Source organism: Gopherus evgoodei, chromosome 2 (genome assembly GCF_007399415.2).
Source record: "Gopherus evgoodei ecotype Sinaloan lineage chromosome 2, rGopEvg1_v1.p, whole genome shotgun sequence".
NCBI classification, from domain to species: domain Eukaryota; kingdom Metazoa; phylum Chordata; order Testudines; family Testudinidae; genus Gopherus; species Gopherus evgoodei.
In genome coordinates this window covers 229,492,339-229,513,082 of record NC_044323.1, presented here as the reverse complement: position 1 = coordinate 229,513,082, position 20,744 = coordinate 229,492,339, and the positions used below count along the sequence as shown (strand labels likewise).

Sequence of the window (20,744 nt, the reverse complement as noted above, 5' to 3'; positions counted from 1 at the left end):
GGCAGAGGGGAGCAAGGAGCGATGTCATGGCTTCCTGCATCCAGGTCACTTTCCCTGCGGGCTGTGTAAGGGGAGGGCAGGAGAGCAGCGGCTTCTGATGCCTCACCACAGCCCACGTGAGGAAGTGACCTGGATGCAGGGACCCCTGGTGTGTGTGTTGGGGAGACAGTGTGAAAGTGTGTGTGTGTGTGAGAGAGAGAGAGAGTGAGTGTGTGTGCCTGCATGAGTGAGTGCACTCTCTCTTTAAGAAAGCACTCAAGATCAGAAGCCTGAACACCTAGAAGAAATAAGGTGATAAGGACCCTTCAGCATGGATTTGTCAAGAACAAATTGTGTCAAATGAACCTAATAGCTTTCTTTGACAGGGTAACTAGACTTGAGGATGGGGGGAAGCACTAGCTGTGGTAAATCCTGACTTTAGTAAGGTTTTTGATACTGTCTCACATGACCTTCTGATAAACAAGCTAGAGAAATACAACCTAGATGGAGCTAGGTGCATAAGGTGGGTGCATAACTGGTTGGAAAACTGTTCCCAGTGGTTCAGTGTCAAGCTGGAAGGGCATATCAAGTGGGGGTTCCGCGGGGATGAGTTCTGGGTCTGGTTCTGTTCAATATCTTCATCAGTGATGAAAATGGCATAGACACTACACTTATAAAGTTTGCGGATGATACCAAGCTGGGAGGGGTTGCAAGTGCTTTGGAGGATAGGATTAAAATTCTAAATGATCTGGACAAACTGAAGAAATGATCTAAAGTAAATAGAATGAAATTCAATAAGGAAAAATGCAAAGTACTCCACTTAGGAAGGAACAATCAGTTGCACACATACAAAATGGGAAATGACTGCCTAGGAAGGAGTACTGGGGAAGGGATCTGGGGGTCATAATGGATCACAAGGTAAATATGAGTCAATAATGTTGTTAGATGCTACCGGTATGGTGCTCTGCTTTGTTCAATGTTGATATCAGTTGGCTGCGTGCATGTGTCCCCTCTGTGTGCTGCCCCGGCTCTGCAGTTTGCTGGCACAGCAGACCCCGAGAGAACCCCCAATGACCACAGACTCCGAGAAGGTACGAAGGCACCCAGACAGGTTTATTGCCAAATGAAGCACAGTAATAGTTTCCCGCAGACTCTACAGGACATACTACGAATATGTGCCCCCTGACCATGGACCAGTTCGGACAGTGGCGGAACTCTCCACTTCCCCCTAGGCCAGACCAAGACAACTCCTCAGGGGTGCATTCTTATGCACAGGTACAAACAAATTACACATCACTCCTGACATATTGAGGTAGTGGTAAGGTGCCACCTCTCAGCCTGTACATGCTGGTTCGAACAAAACAACTCTGCCATCATATTGCCCTTTTGCCCGTATTTACGATGGGTCAGTCTGTTCCTTGTTATGTGTGGACTGTGCAAGTAACGGAGTATTCTTGGTACCATCCTAGCACATGTTTATATCTCCAGTGTCAGTACCTTTTAGGTATGTGTAATTTTGCAACATCAGCCTTTTCCTTGCCAGCTTCTGTGTGCAGAGCCTGCCTCTGGATCACAGCTTAACTTTGCTTTATATTAACAAAGTCTTGATCATTACTTTAGTTCAGGCTTTAAGCCTCATACCAGGCCTCTAATACAAGGACTTATGTTTCAGGACCTCACCTAACTACAAACAGCGTAACATTGTTGCAAAAAAAGCAAATATTATTTTGAAATATATTAGCAGGAGTGTTGTAAGCAAGACATGAGAAGTAATTCTTCCGCTCTACTCTGCGCTGATTAGATCTCAACTAGAGTATTTGGGCCAGTTCTGGGTGCCACATTTCAGGAAAGACATGGACAGATTGGAGAAAGTCCAGAGAAGAGCAACAAAAATGATTAGAGGTCTAGAAGACATGACCAATGGGGGGAGATTGAAAAAAATGGGTTTGTTTAGTCTGGAGAAAAGAAGACTGAGGGGAGAGATAACAGTTTTCAAGTACATAAAAGGTTGTTAAGAGGAGGAGGGAGAAATATTGTTCCTGTTAACCTCTGAGGATAGGACAAAAAGCAATGGGCTTAAACTGCAGCAAGAGTAGTTTAGGTTGGACATTAGGAAACACTTTCTAACTGTCAGGGCGGTTAAGCCCTGGAATAAATTGCATACAGAGGTTGTGGAATCTCTTATCATTGGAGATTTTTAATAGCAGGTTAGATAAACACCTGTCAGGGATGATGTAGATAATACTTAGTCCTGCCATGAGTGCAGGGGACTGGACTAGATGACCTCTTGAGGTCCCTTCCAGTTCTGTGCTTCTATGTGAATACAGTCAATGTTTCTAACATACCTCAGTAAATCTGCAATTAAGAAAAGGGGCATCCACATGACTGAGTACAAATTATAATTAATCTTCATTAGACTTAGGCAACTCCCAGGGTATGGCATAAAAAGCAGGAGACACATTCAGGTAATGAATTAGATATCGCAAACAGGATGTGCATTATGTATAGAGATTCAGTTAATTAGGGTTTTGGTGACAGGACAAGAAACCCTCCTTATCTGCTCATGCTATTGGCATCCAGTTCTAGTAACTTGCTAAATTGCACTCAGCAAGTTTCCTCTCTGGCTTATCTTGCAAATCAACGTGCAGATTTATTTTTCATTAAGATAGCTCAGTGCAATACAGCACAAAATCCTTGTTGTGGTAAATACAACCAACGCAATTGAAAAATGAAGCAGCACAAGGACACGTTGCCATTTAGATGTGCAAAGGGAAAGAGAGAAGTAGAGATCTGCTTATGGCAATTTGATGACTCTGGAACTGTTTGAGATTTTTCATCTTCACATTAAATATTCACTGAGTTTTTTTCTTACATTTTGGACAATTGTAGCTAGTCAGTGAGCTCTTTATTTTGAAGGAGAAACTACTGCTATAGGTGAACATATTTTTAGAAGTTATGAGGAACTTGTGGCACTAAGCTTTGCCCATTGGCTTGGTTTCTTGTTATCCCACTTGACTACCACTTGCTCTTAAGTTGCAGATTTAATTGATTTTAAAAATAATTCAAACACTTGTCTGTCTCTGCATTCCTCAGCAAAGACATTAGGCCCTTGCTTCACTAAGGCGTCTGCAGTACTGTAGTTGCTGGGTGCTGCTCTTCAGCTACCGAAAGTTTCATTACATACACTACATTCCAGGAATATTGGTGTGCATGTGCCTCTTAAGCGCTGAGCACCAATTCATTCAGGAACACTGAGAAGTGGTGCGCTCTAATTTGCAGCTCCGGACACACATGATGTTAAATCTGTATCTTTTATACCCAGTTAGCCTCTGGCCCCACATCTGTTTCATTTTAAGACTTTTATAAATACATTTCAATTTTGAATTTTAAAAATATATATTCTATTTCATAACAATAAGGCAGCACTGAGGCCCAGATTTGTGCTGAATGCAACATCTAACTGGTTTAGGAGCCTAAGGCTCATTTTCAAAAGTGATGTAGGCACTTGGAAGCCTAAATCCTATTGACTATCAATGGGATTTAGGCTCCTAAGTGCCGACAGCACTTTTGAAAATGACTTAGGCTCCTAAACCAGTTAGGCATTGCATTACTGAGTTCAGCAATGCCTAAATAACTTAAAAAGTGGAGCCATAAAAAAATGAATACCGCATTTGGGAAAATGTTGCTTAGAAAGATTGACAGACTAGATGAGCCAATATGTCTTTTCCCTCTGTGTTTCAAACTACACCTTCTACATAAGAACATAAGTACAGCCTTCCCGGGTCAGACCAAAGGTCCATCTAGCCCAGTATCCTGTCTTCCAACAGTGGTCAATACCAGGTGCATAGAGGGAAAGAACAAAACAAGTAATCCTCAAGTGATCCAGTCACCTTTGCTTTGATACCTTATGAGAAGGGGATGTGAGGTGTTTGATAATCAGCCACATACACAGGGCTCAGGACTTAGGCTTTTAAATGACTTAGATGCTTTAGAAATGAGACTTTGGAGCCTAATTAGTCTTTTTGAGAAATGTTACCCAAAATGACTAAATTAGCTGCCACATTCTAAAGAGTACAAGAGCACGTGCATTGTATACTTAAAATAAAAGACTATGCCATAACAAAATGTTTAGGTAGTGCCCATCAGGGCCGGCTTTAGGAACTGCAGGGTTCAATTCGAATACCCGGCAGTGGTCCGGGTCTTCGGCGGCACTTTGGAGGTGGGGGGTCCTTCCCTCGCTTCGGGTCTTCTGCGCACCCCCTGCTGCCAAAATGCTGCCAAAGACCCAGAGTGAGTGAAGGACCCGCTGTCGCTGAAGTGCTGCCGAAGACCCGGACCGCTGCTGGGTGAGTAAAAAAAAATTAAAAAATTAAAAAGGTGCCTAAGGGGCAGGGCCCTCTAATGCACGAGGCCCGATTCTGGGGAATCGGCCTGAAGCCGGCCCTGGTGCCCATCAGCCTGACAAATATCACAGCACTTTATAGACTATATGCATTCTAACACAGTCATCCCTGAGGAGGAAAGCAGACCATTGTTTCCTTGTTCTCCTACATTTGTCTGTCTGTATCCCTCAGTCATCTCATGTCTCAAACTTAGATTGTAGGCTCTTTGGGGCAGGGATTTTTTGTTCTGTGTTAGTACAGTTCCTAGGGGTTCTGCTCCAGGACTAGGGCTCCAAGGTGGTGTTGTAATACAAATAATAAATAACACCACACTTTGTGCATCCACTCAAGGTCTGGACAGAATCTGGTCCTCACCAGCATGTTACCTACACCTTCATATAGATCATCATCTGCTAAGGTGGCGCAGCTCACACGTTATTGGGCTGGAATCGATGAATGTAACTGTCACAGTCGAGACGTGGGTAGTCTGACTTAGAGGTTGGAGTGTGAGTTGGGATTGAGGAGGCAGTCTGGGTCGGATACCAGGAGATCAGCGTCTGAGACAGGCCAGCAGACCGACAAGAGAATCCGGTGTCAGGCAGGGTTAGGTTACCGGGAGATCAGAGTCAGGCAATAGGTAGTGCTGGGGAAGCCATTGTGAGAAAGTGAAATCCAGCTGCACAGATAATTTCCGATTCCTTTGCTTGGTTTAAACAGAAGCAGGGAACCAACTGGGATTTTTGGAGCTCCATCAATCATATCCCAGGACTGAAGTCCTGTGTCAGTGTTGTAGCTTGTAGTTTTGGTGACTGTTAACAAGCCACTGGATGGAAGGTCAGATCTGTGATCCCAGACAGTAAAAGGAAAAATCTGCTAAACAGGAGGGTGTAAGGTAACATAGTTCCCTCTTTGCTCTAAATATAAACCTTCCTCCTCCAGCTCCTTGCCATGTAAATTGCTTTGGGTTAGTCTCTCTTACATCCACACATAAATGAGCAGGTATTGCCTGTGGGTGGGGCTGACTGACCCCACCTTTCATATCATCACCTCTCAGTTTGGTCCTAAGGGTCTGGATGGTTTCCTGGGTGACTCCAGGAGCTGATTAAGTTTTATTGTCACTTTTTCCAGACACGGCACTTTGACTGAGCCCACAGAGGGCCTTGCAACCAGTAACATGGCACAATTTCCCCCACTGCAATTACAGGATGAATTGAGTTAGGCAGCATATAGTTACCCAAGCTGGAAAATACCCTCGAACTAGGCTACAGCAAGAGTTCAGTGCTGCCAGAGGGGAGCCTCTTCTCAGTTGGTAGTGCCATGTTCTAAGTGGCTTGCAATGTTTTAGCTTTCTGTCGTAGGTATCCATCCTACTTACTCCTACAACCCCCCATCATTACCTCCACTTACAGATGCAGAACTGAGGCACAGAAAAGTTAATTAAGTTGCATAGGATGGCCTAGAAGTCTGTGGCAGGGGAAGGTCTTGAACCCACATCTCCCAAATCCTAGGCTCCTTCTTCCTCTCTTTGGATGTATCTGATTCATGTAGCCAGCAGGTCTTCCTTGACTTGGCTAACACATGAGATCCCACTTGGTATAGCTGCAAACAAATAGGCTAAACATAGTAAAACTAATTGCTGGCATCTTACATCCACTTTGCATCAGGGTAAGGCTCCAACTGTACACTGTTGCCTGTTACATTTTGACATTGACTTTACTGAGTGTAAGGGCTGAGTAAAAACTGAGGAAGCACTTGAGAATCTGGCCCCCAGTTTAAACCATTTGTTACTAGCTGGCTATGAATCCAGGCATGGTATGTTAGTTTGGTTTTCTTCAGGTCACCATATGAAAGGTAAAGGGGGCGGAAAAATGACCAGCAATTGAATTAGGAAAAACAAGATGTTGTAATTTGACTTCCTTGCCTGGATTAAAGTTGCCTAGAAATTCAGTATACGATGAGCACACTTAAATACAGCTCCCACATTCATTTAGGCCATTATATTGCATTTGAGAGGCACCAGTTGCTGGAAGTGCTAGGAACAAAACCTTGAGCAATTCAAATATGACAGCTTTTTATTCATAAATTCTTTAAACAAAAGGGGGGAAAAAAATCAACAGATGGACTCAAATCCATAAGCTCACAGGAAGGGTTTGCAGGGAGAATGAGTTAGTTTTGTGCCAGAGACTTGTAAGCCGATATGCTTCAAGATATGCATAACATGGATAAAGGAAATCAAGCTTTTGTTGAGTCTTAATACTATAAATTTCATGCAGCTAGACATATTCACTGCACTCACTTTCCTAAGTCATTTGCAGGTCAAAATTAATGTGGAAGAATATGTGAATTTTCTGGTCTACATCTGCTCCTCCCCCCTGATGCCTCCCCAACATATTTGGTGAAATAAAGTTCTCTTCAGCTAAGTAGTATTATATTCTAATTCTTAAGTAAGACAAAAAAACCCTCAAAACGCTGTCTCTCTCCAACGTTTGGAATAGAAAAGATTGCGTAATCTCACAATAGCAAGACTGACTTCATAAAAGATTAATATGTTTGAAAAGCAGGCCATATTTAAAAACATGTAAAGCTTCAAACATTGCCATTTTTTAAAAATTACATCTCTTCTAAAGATATTTGTACGAACAGCTTATAACCTCTCCCTCCAATTCTCCAGTAGTTCCAAGATTATTTTTTTCTTTTAAGATGGGAGTGGCCACTGTTAAGATTGTCTTCTGTCCCGTCACAATATGCCTACCAGTATAAAGACACCAGTTACGCCATTAACCTTAATGCTTTTGGAAGTAATACAGGACATGCTTTTCTTCTGCTTCCATACAATAGTTTAACTACTTACTGTATGTTACTTGTCCCACCTATGGCCTCTCTGTCTTACAATCGGAGCCAAGTGAATGGACCCTTGCACCTGGTTTGGGGCCCTGCTTTGCAAACCCATTGCTTTCTCTCCATGCAGATCCTTAATTTAAAAGAATGACTTCAATCCTGGTACCCTCAGACTTTGAGCTCACATATAGCAGGGAGAGAAAACGTATGTTACTCCCTCCTCTGGATCTGCCTGTGTTTCTCATCCACTTTCTGCTTTGTCTTTTACATTTTAAGCTCTTCAGTTCAGAGACGGTCCTGCTTTGTGTTTGGTATAGTGCTAACCACACTATTGAAACTAACCAAATCATACACCAGGATGAGAATTATCAGCTCATTTTTTTAAACTTGGCTTTTAAAAAGACAGATAAAAGATAATCCATGCCTATGTGTCTCTGATAATTAACCCCCCTCCTTCAAGATTGCCCCCAAAGTCTCTGTATAAAGATGAGCCATGCAGCAAGCCCAAGTCAACAGAATGAGCTATTTGGGACCAGCAGTGGATGAGCGCTTTCCAAAGCCCTCACAGAGAAAAGGGCAGCCTGCCAGCAGCTCTGGCACTTTTTAAAGAGAGAGCTTCTCCAGCTCAAGCACCTGCACTGTTCTCAGCTGCAGCAACGTGGCCATGGAGATGGACTGTCTCTAAAGTAAGCATGTTGCAGTCCATTTGTGGCTTTACAACTCTAAAGCAGCAAATCCCTGAGAGCCACAGGCAGCCAGTTCAGATCCCACAGCAGTGATGTGTCATGCTGGGGGCCAGATACCTCGCTTCACAAGCAGGCAGCCGCATTCTGTGCCAGCCTTGGCTTCCAGCCATCTTGTTGCTCTCATCCTTATTCCAACCTCTATCAGGCACTGGAAAAGATGCTCATCTGCATCCTCTGAAACAGAAATGGGAAAGAGACAAAGGGGGTAATGGGGCCATTGCCCTGTCCTGGGATTTAGCCCCTTTCTGGGTCAACTAGTGACTGGGGACATACACACTGTCATAGGGTGTTATTCAAAGGCTGAAGACACCACAACCAATGCTTCCTCACTAACCCTTTTAGTAGCCCCATGCACATGTCGAGCAAGGAGGACAAGATGGAACTCACTGAATAACATTACCACATGGGGTGCTGTTGCTCTAGGGCGTGGTACTGTCCCAGTTTGTCTACTACTCATACTACTCAGAATGGAATTCACAATTATTATGCAGCTGAACTGAAGAAATAATTGCACCATCCCCTGTATATTTCTAATAATATCCCGTGAATAAGAGTTCGGTACATAAACCTTGTGAAGTTGCAGTGGGAAGTGCTATTGCTTGACTGCCATAAGACAAATGATACATTTTAAAAAAACTAACTGTGTGTGTGCAGAAGGAAAAGCTGGATTCCTAAAAACTGTAGACTCCAGAGCAGCAAGATTTGGACACAACTGGGTGGGATGGGAGCATGAAGGAAGAGGTAGGAGCTGAAGATGATTTTAAACCTATGGGTCTGAATACCAGAGAGAATGGTGGTGTTGTCAACAATGATAGTGAATGAGTGGGATGGAGTGGGCTTGGGAAGAAAAAGAAGGGTTCAGTTTTGGCCCTAGTATATGTTTATAATGGGTGCCAGCATTAGAAGAGACAGTTTCCCACCCACAAAAGGGAGCTGCAGCGAGAAGCTCCAAGGGCCTGAGCTGTGCAATATTCTGTTTAACAGGATGTAGAAGAGTCAGCACCAAATCTGAGAGCAGATCACAGTGACAACAGATAAGGAAGCAGTCAGTGCCAAAACCCTGTTTGTATTGTCTTACATCTATGAACTAAACGTCTGGTCTGAAAAGCTTTCTGTGCCCGACAGAGAACCAGACAATGGTGTCAGAAGTAAATGTGCGCTTATGAGGACATCCGGCTGCTCAGACTTACATTATCAAACAACTTAACACAAACCTCAATCCTGGCAGCAAGCTTGATTCCAGGTCCTGGATGCTTGGACACAGCAGGGGACGTCTTCAACAATTGGCTGTTCTTCAGAACATAATGGGAAAAATATGAAGTTGCTACAGGACTGAATGAAAAAGCTGGAAGAATGAGGGCTGCCATACTGCTCTTAGCAATGGGGAAAGCAAGCCACATGCTCCAGCAGCACCTGAATATTCCACCAGCAGTCAGCGGAAATCCCTCCAAAATTTTGGATCTGCGCCAAAACCATTTTCAAACTCCAAGAAATGTTATAATATTTGAATATTCCCTCCTCAACAAGAGTGAGCAAGCATCTACACAAACCACTCACCAGTACATTGCCAAGCTGCGTAAAACGGCATATTCATGAGAGTTTGGCTTTGGAAAGAGGAGTTGAGTAAAGACCTTTTAGCCATAGGAACCTGGCAAAGGAGCTCAGATGAGAATATTCAGAAACCCTACCTGAGCAGTGACAGGAGGCATAAAATGTGCAAAGTGAGTGAACAGCCACTCACTCAAATGAAGATGACAAGCACACAGGAGACAGAGTATGCCTTATATACAAAAAAGAAATACAGCTATCAATAGGAAATACCCCCCCCCCATTACATAAGTACAATGATGAGGCAAGCACACCTCACAATGAAAGCTATGGATACTGTGACTGTTCACGTCTTGTATTAAATGCCCAGCTTACAGCACTACTTGCAGAAATTATGAAAAGAGGAAACACTATGCACAAGTGTACAAAGAAAGCAAAGGAAAGCAACACACTGTATAGTAGAGATGAACAACGTTGAGCTGAGCAGCAACTCAGATAATGACATCCATTACATATATGACACTGGAGCAATACCCACTGGGAAAACAAAATGGTTGGTTAAGCTCACGCTAACACCTGCCAAAGTAACATTGAAGCACTGGCACAAGCAAGAAACAGAATGCCAAACAGTGGAACATCCATAAATGTAATGGGCTATAGTGACTTCCTCAACATCATGCAAGATGGCACAGTAAAACTGCAGCCACGCAATACCAAATTAAAACTCTATGATTACGTCATCTTCACACCACTAGGGCAGTGAGCATTACAGGCACACCACCAAGGGGAGATATATCAGCTAGAATTTCGAGTAGTGAACTCCAGACGGAAACCACTACTATCAACCAGCACATGCAAACATATGAACTGTGTGACATTAAACCTCTCAGCTACTGTTCAAGTAATCAACTCACAGACAGAAGAAACCAATACACATGGACAAATACAACCAGGTGGCATCTCCGTGGTTTGAATCCTGAGGAATTACAATGATGGTTTTTAAGGACTCCACAATACACTTATAATTAGGAAAAAAACATCAAGCCTGTGCAACACCTACCACGCCGAGTTCCTATAGCATTAAAAGAAAAAATGCTGAAGGCAATAAAACATATAGAAAATGATGGCATTAGTGACAATGTGAATGAATCTGCAAAATGGATAAGCAACATGGCACGCATAGAACAACCAGAAAAACTTTGCATATGCATAGACCCAAGCAATTTAAACAAGGCACTTTTACGGGCTCATTACCAGGTACCTACAACAGAAAAATCCTATCTGACCTTGCTAAAGCAAAGATATTTTCAGTGATGGATGCAAAAGATGGATACTGACAAGTACTATTAGATGAAGAAAGTATCTAACCACCTTTTGGACACTAGTAGACTGATAAAGATGGCTTTGGCCATTTGGAATCAAACCAGCTGCAGAAGAATATCAATGCTGCCAGCAAGATGTATTAGCAGGTCTCAAAGGGATTAGTGTTATAGCTGATGACATTTTAGTGTACAGGTGTGGAGACACAATGGAAAAGGCATTATTAGATCATAATCTCTCTAAACTCCTAGAAAGGGCTAGGGAGGTCTGCCTAAAACACAACAAACAGAAGGTGAGACAGTGACTCACCAAGGTACCATTGTTAGGTCACCAGCTGACCTCACAAGGCTGTACCAAGATCCAGAAAGGTGAGAGTAAGACAGCAAATGCCAAACCTTCAAACTCCATTAGGATTTGTAAATTACTTGACCAAATTCCTCTCTTGTCTCTCAGACGTATGTGAGCCTTAGACAATTACTGGATTCAGATGCAACATGGATTTGGCTGCCCCAGCATGATACAGCTACCAACCACACTAAAAACTTAGTCACCATACACCCGGTGCTAAAATACTATGATCTGAAAGAAGCAGCCACTATGCAGTGTGATGCCAGTGAAACTGGACTTGGAGTAGCCCTCACGCAAAAAACATAACCAGTAGCCTGTGCACCAAGGTCCTTATCTCCAACAGAAAGAGGGTATGCTCAAATTAAAAAAGTGTGTCTAGCAATAGTATTTGCCTGTGAAAAATTTGCTCAATCCACATGAGGTCAAAAAGCTATACATATTTAAAGTGATCATAACAAGTCATTTTCAAGAAACCACTGCTATCAGCTCCATCATGCAATTAAAGACTGCAGCTTTATCACCTAGATGTATGCTATAAAAAAAGGAACCAAAATATATATAGCAGACTTCCTATCCAGAGAAGCTCTGGTACAAGAATCTGATACAAATGAACAAGACTACAAAATCTGTAACCTAACTGAAGCAAAAGAAACACAAGAAGAAACAGGAAGTATGAATCAAACCAACTATTTCCAAGTAAGGATTACAGAAAGTTCGTAAGCATACACTAAAGGATGAAGAATTACTAATTCAGACATCTGTTATTTTAACAGGATGGCTGTACATATGTGAAGAGGTTCCAGAGGCCACTCATGAGTACTGGAACTAACATGACAAACTCAGTGTTCTGGAGAACATTATATTCAAAGACAACCAAATGCTTATACCTAAAGCCTTAAGAAAGGAGACCCTATCTTGAACACATCACAGCCACTTTGGGATAGAAGTGTGTCTACAAAATGCTAGGCGTGTAGTATCACCAATGAAATTAAAGACCTGATAAGGAACTGCAATGCATGGGCAGAATCCCAAGCAAGCCCGCAGGAAAAAAAAACAGGAGAAAAACGTTGAAGAGACACAGCATTCCTGATAGACCCTGGAGTAAGATGGCAATCAAGCTTTTTGTTGTAAACAACACTGACTTCCTGATCATAGTTAATTACTAGTCTGACTTTGGGGAATTAGATGAACTATCGAACAGCACTGCAGCAAGAATAATAGGTAGAAGGCATGGCATGCTGGATTGTGTCATCTCAGATAATGGACCATAGTTCACCAGCAAGGAATTTGCACACTTCACCAAAGATTGGGAATTTAAACATATCTCAGTTGCCCCTACAACAGTCAGTTCAAGAGCAAAACTGAATCAGCCATCAAAATTGAAAGCAGCAAAGAATCCTGTGGTACTTTATAGACTAACAGACGTTTTGGAGCATGAGCTTTCGTGGGTGAATACCCACTTCGTCAGACGCATGTAGTGGAAATTTCCAGGGGCAGGTATATATATGCAGGCAAGCTGGAGTTAATGAGGTTAGTTCAATCAGGGAGGATGAGGCCTTGTTCTAGCAGTTGAGGTGTGAAAACCAAGGAAGGAGAAACTGGTTTTGTAGTTGGCAAGCCATTCACAGTCTTTGTTTAATCCTGAGCTGATGGTGTCAAATTTGCAGATGAACTGAAGCTCAGCAGTTTCTCTTTGAAGTCTGGTCCTGAAGTTTTTTTGCTGCAGGATGGCCACCTTACGGTGTGCTATAGTGTGGCCAGGGAGGTTGAAGTGTTCTCCTACAGGTTTTTGTATATTGCCATTCCTAATATCTGATTTGTGTCTGTTTATCCTTCTCCGTAGCGACTGTCCAGTTTGGCCGATGTACATAGCAGAGGGGCATTGCTGGCATATGATGGCATATATTACATTGGTGGACGTGCAGGTGAATGAACCGGTGATGGTATGGCTGATCTGGTTAGTGAATCACTGACTCTCCCAAACTACATCAATGGTTGCATAAATTCCATTAAGTTGTTGCATTATGTTTTATACATTCTGTTAGTTAGGTATGCTTTCTTAAACAGACATGACAAAGGGGATGTTAGAAGAGACAGCTTCTCATCCACAAGAGGGAACTGCAGCTAGGCCTGAGCTATGAAAAACTGTGTTTAACAGGATGTAGAATAGTTGGCACCAGGTCCGAGAGCAGATCACAGTGACAATATATAAGGAAGCAGTCAGTGCTGCAGCTTGGTTTGTAATATCTTAGACATATGAAATAAAAGATAGTTACTGAAAAACTTCAGGGATTTCTTTGCCTTATTGCCAGAACATCCAAGAGATGATTTGGAGAGAAGCTGAGATGAGAACCTGGATCAAAGGAAACAGGTCACTGGAAAGGCAGGTTTGAGAGTCAGTCACATAAATATGGTAGTTGAAACTATGAGTAGATGATGTTACTCAAGAAAAAGGTGTAAAGGGGAAAAAGAAGGGATCTTGGTTGGAGCTCTACAAAGAGTGGGAGATGGGGGAACCACTAAAAGAAAGAATGACCCAAGAGGTGGAAGAAGAGCATAGAGAAGCGTGCACTGTGAAAACCCAGAGACATCAAGATGCCGAGAAGATGGATATGACTGACAGTGTCAAAAGCAGAAGATAATAGCACAGATAATAGAACTCTTACTCATCACAAGACCATAATTTCTGAAAATTACTACCAGCCACGTTTCAGAAGCATGACATTTAAATGCATACAGTTCTTGTTACAGAATTCCAATTTTTTCATAAAAAAGAGAAAAATGCATAGAATATTCTTCTCCTTTTGGAGCTACTACAAAGTGCTGACAGGAAGACTATTTTAAAACGTATCCAACATTTTAAATATTTTAAAATGAAATATTTGAGTAACGTGTTTTCATGTTCACAGGACAGTAGGCTATGGATGTGCTATTTCTTTCAGAATAGAGTACAGCATCATTTGAAGCTTTTAAAGTGAATGTATTCTTGCTACAACAGATGCTATTTTGTTAGCGAGTAGGATTTCCATGGTGATAAGTAGAGAGTGGTGATAGGCAAATGTCTCATCAGAAATGTATTCCCGGTAGAGCTCCACAAAGTTGATGTAGTCCATCATTGAAGATAATGCAAATAATTTCTCTTAAGAGTGAGGAACAAATTCTTTGACCTTTCTCATAAAGCTAGTGCTTGATTCAGCTCTATTACAGCTGCTTGTTGACTTCAGTAGGTGCTGTATCGGGATCTTGGTCATAAGGATTTAGGATTTTTATGGAATTGTAAACAGTTTTCAAGACATGGACCCTTGTTCTCATTTACACTAAGGCCCCTTTGCCAAGCTCTGGCAGTGTGAAGGAGCCTTAAAGTGGTTGTGCATTTACACTCACTGCCAAAATGGTATAAAGGGGCCTTATTTGCCACCTACTACTCCTAAACATGTGTGTCTCATGGTATGCAGTCAAATGTTCTCTCTTTACAATAAGTAGTTGTCAGAAAGTCTGTTTCTGGTCTAGATGCTTGGTCCTTTCCTGTAACAGAGATTATTCAGCTCAATGTTCCAGAGCCCCATTAAGCACTTTGTTTCTTATTGAATGAACGCAGTGACTTGAATCAAACATATACAGCCACCACAGATGGATGAAATTGCAGTGAAAAGTGAGAAGTCAGCGATACTGATTGGCTGCATTGTCTAAACATGTCTCCTAACTGTTGAATTCCTGCCAAAAACATTATCCTTATGTTTACCCTTCAAAAGCCCTTGATCAATCAGATGATGCATCTCCTTTTTAACATAATATTCTCTAATGAAAAAATTTAATTCATAAGTCCATATCATGCCAGAACCCATCAAAACACACTGATCATAATTTACCAGTAATTTAGTAGCTAGAATCATATATTTCTCAACTTCTGTTCTATTACTCTGTTCTAAAACATGAAGTAGCAAGTTTTCCTGTTGACCTCTTCCATGTACACAAGAGTTAATTTCCCCCAGTACTTGTACAGCACTGCAACCAGATTTCAAGATTACTTGCACTGTGCCAGGTCAATTACATTAAAACAAAACTGTGATACCATTTTTGAGACAAATTAGAGCTCCCTCTGCTGGAAATATACCTGCAAAGTCCACTGAAATCAATAGGAAATTGACCTCAATGTGCTTTGTAGAAAGTCCTTTCAGAGGCAACTGGCAATCCACAAATGCTTGCTAGACTTTAAGGATGATAGCACAGCATTCTCATGATGATAATACCAACATGTATATATACAGTACATTTCAGAAGGATCCCAAAGCACTGATAAAAGAACTGACACTCACTAATCGAGTGGGCCAACTGAGTACGAAGATGAAATGGCTATTCCTGTTTAAAAACAAAACAAAAACAAACTAGATATGTGATCTGACTGATTCCTAAAAGTCAAACATGGTAAAGGTAAGAATTGTTCACATGTAAATCCCCTTTGCAGAAACTCTGTCAAGGAACAAAAAAGTCACTCATTTTCTCAGATGATTAGAAGCCACAAAAAGTTAACATTTATCAATAAATCAAGCTTCTCTGTAATCTCTTTTGTTTTACAGGAACCTCACCACCATTGTAAGCACAGTTGACATGAAAGTTAGGACCTGATTCTGAAAATCTTACAGCAGCAGTCCCACTGATTTCAATGGGATTAGCACGGTGAGCAGAGGGTACTTGCATAAGTAGGGATTGGAGCATCAGACTCCTGGTACCCTGTCAAAGGTGCTACATAAGCGTTTGTATGAGAAGCTGTTGCATTATAGATACCTCACCAGCCCAAACAACCTGTGGCATTAAAAGGAAATCAGTTAAACTTGGATCCCATTGCTTCGAAGTGAATCCTAGGAAGCAAGTGCAGAATACTAGCATATGTCCTACCTAATCACCTAGTTATAAAGCTTTCCTAGTTATTATTTCTGGCTGCCAATGATTAGAGATAGCGTAATTATCATCATTCTTGAGACATACCACTTAATAGACAACAACATGAGAACATTTTTATTTTGATTTTAAATTCTTTATTTCTTAGCTGGACATCTGCATTACATTTGGCTTTAAACCCGTAAAGAATTACTTTCTTTGGCAAAACAGTTACTGAATTGGGCAGAATTCACAGTAGGAAAATATGTTGGAAAAACTGAAGTGATGTCAATGCCAGCTCAAATCCACAAAGCTTAAAATATATCATAAATGTACTTTAAATATATATATTTCTCTTTTTTACCTTTGCTGGAAACAACATAGGTGTACGCCATAAAACCACCCAGAAGAATGTGTACAAAATGTAGGTTGCCTTTTATATGTATTTTCTTTTCATGAATAATCACTCTGTAAACATAAAAAATGAACACAATTTGTGTTAAGTAATGTATCCAACAGCTGAGTCCACTGTTCTTTGTACTCCAAGTCCAGCCTCACGCCAGATCTTCTGCACTGAAAAAGAACGGAAACTTCCCTAAAAGTAAGAATGCTGTGTTCAGTTGAGAACAGTAGTGCTAAAGGCGTAGAGGCTCCTTGAAATAAAATAAAATCTGACTTTGTAAGCACTTTTAATACTGAAATTTATAAATATACATTACTGAAGAAGAATTCCAAAGAAATCAGAGGTTTGTTGGGAATGGATGCAATAAAAGGGAATAACGTTGCCAGATAAGCGTGCGGTAAGAATGGAAGAAGCAGGCAAGGAGTCCGGATAAACTCTTCTAGTTCTGGAGTAAGATGTTTCTATAGTTACAGTTAAAAGAACTGATGTGCTGCAAAGCAGTTTTGGGGAGAAATTTTCTACTGGAACTACTATTTAACCAAGGTTTACCATAGCACCACAATTAAATTACCCACTATTAAAAAAAAAAGATTTAAAAAATCTAAAACAAAGGAAAAAAACCACCAATACCTGCACCGGGAGCTATTTATTAGCATAACACTCTTCTTTTTAAAGATTTAATAACAACTGAAGTATATACAAAGTATTACAGCATTTACACAATAAAAAAAGTTTCCTATTAGCTGATGAAGTATAAGGTAGTGCTGCAATGTACTTCAGAGCATGAATACAATAATAATGAAGCAGACCACTGTACTTTCAACTTCTCTGCTACCACACACCACAACTGTCAGTTGGAATGACAGTTAATTAAACTATTGGGAAGACACAGATTGTCAACAAAATTGTAACAGATTGACGTGCAGCACTAACCATCATAAGGAAGGAGAAAAAAGCTACATACTGTCATGTTTCTACACTTTCTTAGAGCTGTAACAAACTTTCACAGCCTTAGATATAACGTATGCAAGACAACATAATCACAGTTTCTCAGATATAGTTTAGCTATCGAGTGTAATTACTTATTAATAAGAGGCTTTATACTGATATGGCTGTGTGTTTCCATTTTTGTTCATGAACTGTTCAAACAGGTCTACACAAACTTAAAAGACAGCATGGAGTTTGCAGTCATGATGTGCTTGACTAATAAAGGCATTCAATATCAGCTATAGGATCTAATCATTCCTGTCAAAAGTTGAAGACTAGGAATCTTTATTTAATAAGAAAAGAAACAAAGGAACAAAAAGAAAACAAAAACCCAACACACCATTGAAAACATTTCTATCAGTCAACTTTCTTTGACACTTAATAACCTCTCCATCAGTGTAACATAAAACCATTAATATTTTTACACTGTATCAAACACAAGATTCATTTAGGCTATGGAAGGTCAAGCAGCTTTGCTAGACTACTTTTGCTGTAAAAATGAGGGAACTTAGAAAATTAAAACCATCATATCCCAAACAGTTCTTTAATAAATGTGGATTCATGTATTTTAACAAAGGATGTATTATTCTCTGCAGTTTAGAAACACTTTTACTTGAGCCAATAAATCCCATTCCACAGAAGATCAAGTTTCTTTGCCTATTGTATATCTAAATCTCTGATTTTGGGAAATTTTGCCTTGTCTTTTAAAAGGATTCAGTTTCAATTTAAAAGCTAGTAATGTCAGTTGACAATATCTGTATTTAAGACACAAAAACGTGAGATATAAAAAAACACAAGGAACTATATAAATATTGAAGAAGTCATGTAACCTTTTCATGTAAACAATTTGATTATAATGAAGCCCTAATTAGATTCTGGTCTTAAACTTTTGGCAGATAATGCGTATGCTCAGCCAGGATTTGTAGTTAGTTCAAGTGGGAGCCAGGTCAGTTCACATGTTGACATGCATGCAACTTAAAAACATTGCACAACAAGCAACACAAAGAGATTTGAGAAGTGTACAAGACTTCAAGTAGACTTCACAACCCTTCACAACTGAATATTCACAGACAAAGTTACAGTTCTTGCTTATTCTATTGTGGATTTCCTTTCACACATGGGACACTTTCTGTGACTCTCTAGCTTGTTTAATGCTATACAACCACTTGATGATTCTGGCATTTCTTTCAATTGCAGAAATGCCATATGGCACACGATCATTGGCACTGTCTTCATTTCTAAGGTCACTGTTGCTGTCCTGAGACTGTTCACAGTCTGAGCTAATCATGCTTGCACTGCGAAAGTTGAGGGATATAATATCAGAGTTAGCCCTTGCAAAATTTTCCATCCCAAGGTTTTCAAGCTCTTCAGGATCCAGTCCACAGTAGTTAAAGAATCGTTCAACATCTGCATCAACACGAAAGTATCTGTCACTTAAGTCTGATTTTGATCGTTGTAGGGAAGGTCTTCGACTGACTCCACAACTGGATTCTACTGTGTCGATATCTGGGGACTTCAAGGTGGTGATGGCAGTAATTTTGGGTTTTGGAGGGAGAGGTGGAGCTGAACTACTGCAGGGTATTGCTTTTAAGGGCTTACCACTAGTTACTTTTCTAATGTCTGATGAGCTATGGGAAACGTGCAAGAAAGTCTCCGCTGACTGTTCTAAAAGCCTTCTGCTCACATTGGAGTTGCTTTCTTGAGGGCTGCTCCGGCCCTGGGTGGGGTAGACCTTTAGAGATTCTGCAAACGAATGCCGGTTCAGCTCTGCTGAATCAGATCTGTGGGGAGGCCAGTTTCGTGAATTATATTTGTGACCTGAACCTGAGCTGGAGCCTTCTGAGCTATTAATGATGTTTTTCAAAATCTCTAATTTTAAATTTTCTCTCTGGACACCACTCTCAGTCTTTGCATTATTGTTGAACACTTTCAAGGTAGGGCTACCCAATGCTCGCTTGGCGGCAGGGCAAACTGGTGGCTTTGCAAGTACTGCTGGCTTTACAGGCTCCTGTTTGGCATTGATGACCTCTTGGCTCTTTACATATTTTGCCTTATCAGCTTCTAGTCTCTCCACAGCACTAAGTCTTTTTGGATTAGGCTCTGCCTGCCTGCGAAAATAGTCCGGTCCTTTGTTTAAGATGCGAAGAGGAACGGCAGATGTGAAAGTGACAGCAGGACTGACTGGTTTCACCATGCTACCTGTCTGTAGTGTTTCTGTAGGCATGTTTGGTGGTCTTTCCCCCGCAGCCGTTTTGGATTCTTCTCTGGGAGCTTCTAAATGCACGGTGTAGAAACATGTACATTAAGCACAATGAATAGCAGATGAATCTTGGAATTGGAGTGTTAGCAGCAGTGCTTCATCTCACAGCTCATTAAATAACACAGTTTCTTTTTTAAAGGCAGCCTTTGTACAAAAAGGCCACCAGATACAAGTCCGTATTAATCTGCTCTGCTGAATCCTTTCTTCTCGCTGAAAGATGTGGGAGTCTCGTCGTTTTCTTTGTGCTCAACTACAGGCAGTGATCTGAAACATAAAATAACCAACCACATGTTAGTACCAGCGTGTGACATCACAGCTATAGCAACAGAGAAATTTTGTACACTCTTTCAGTTACTGGCTGACTTACAGCTGTGGGCAGTTCAGAGGAAACAGACAGTCCTATCTGAAACATTCCACCAGGCCTTCTGTCTTTTTGACAGAGTAAGCAAACTTGGATTAATCACAATCTCTTCATGGATATTTCCATGCATGTATTATAATGCATTTTTAAAGTAAGGTTTTCATTATTAATCACAATCTAAAGTTGGGTTTAAGAACATTATAACTGAAAATCAATGAAAAACAGCCATACATTTATATATGACTGTTTGCATTCACATTTCCACGTCTTATGCCATTTATCACTATCTGTTGGCTACCTTTGTGCTACTTTTCTTTTTTTTTTTTGGGGGGGGGGCGAGGGAATGTGGTGTTGTATGTATATGGGTGGAATGTGCCAATTTGAGGAGCTTATGAAGTCTCATCTAACTACAAATGTACTGATAGAGTAGGGTTGGTGAAAGATAATCTCCCCATTGATACTGGTGTGTTTTAACATAGCTAATTTATGCATATTTTATCTTGAAAAATAAGTACACTTTCAGGATATATTGCCCATAAAAATAAAATCTTATAAAGATCAATGCATTTTCCTTTATATTTCTTTACATTAAATGCTGAGGAAGATGAGCATGGTTGCAAAGCTAGGAGCAAGCGGAGAGCTGTAATATTTCCAAGTGCACCCAGAAGGCATTAATCCAGTACCAAATACATAA

The 20,744-nt window shown here is 40.9% G+C and overlaps 2 protein-coding genes across 7 annotated transcripts in view; both read right to left on the bottom strand.

Moving 5' to 3' along the window:
* Positions 1–20,744, bottom strand: part of UBXN2B (UBX domain protein 2B) — a 305,419-nt gene that overhangs the window by 196,429 nt on the left and 88,246 nt on the right. The gene's annotated exons all lie outside the window — the stretch shown is intronic.
* The window catches only part of FAM110B (family with sequence similarity 110 member B), a 180,867-nt gene continuing 176,338 nt past the window's right edge, over positions 16,216–20,744 (bottom strand). For all 4 annotated transcript variants that reach the window (XM_030553137.1, XM_030553134.1, XM_030553135.1 and 1 more), the window contains one exon: positions 16,216–19,953. In XM_030553137.1, the coding sequence (XP_030408997.1) occupies positions 18,541–19,653 (1,113 nt within the window). In that variant the 5' untranslated portion in view covers positions 19,654–19,953 and the 3' untranslated portion in view covers positions 16,216–18,540. The remainder of the gene's footprint in view (positions 19,954–20,744) is intronic.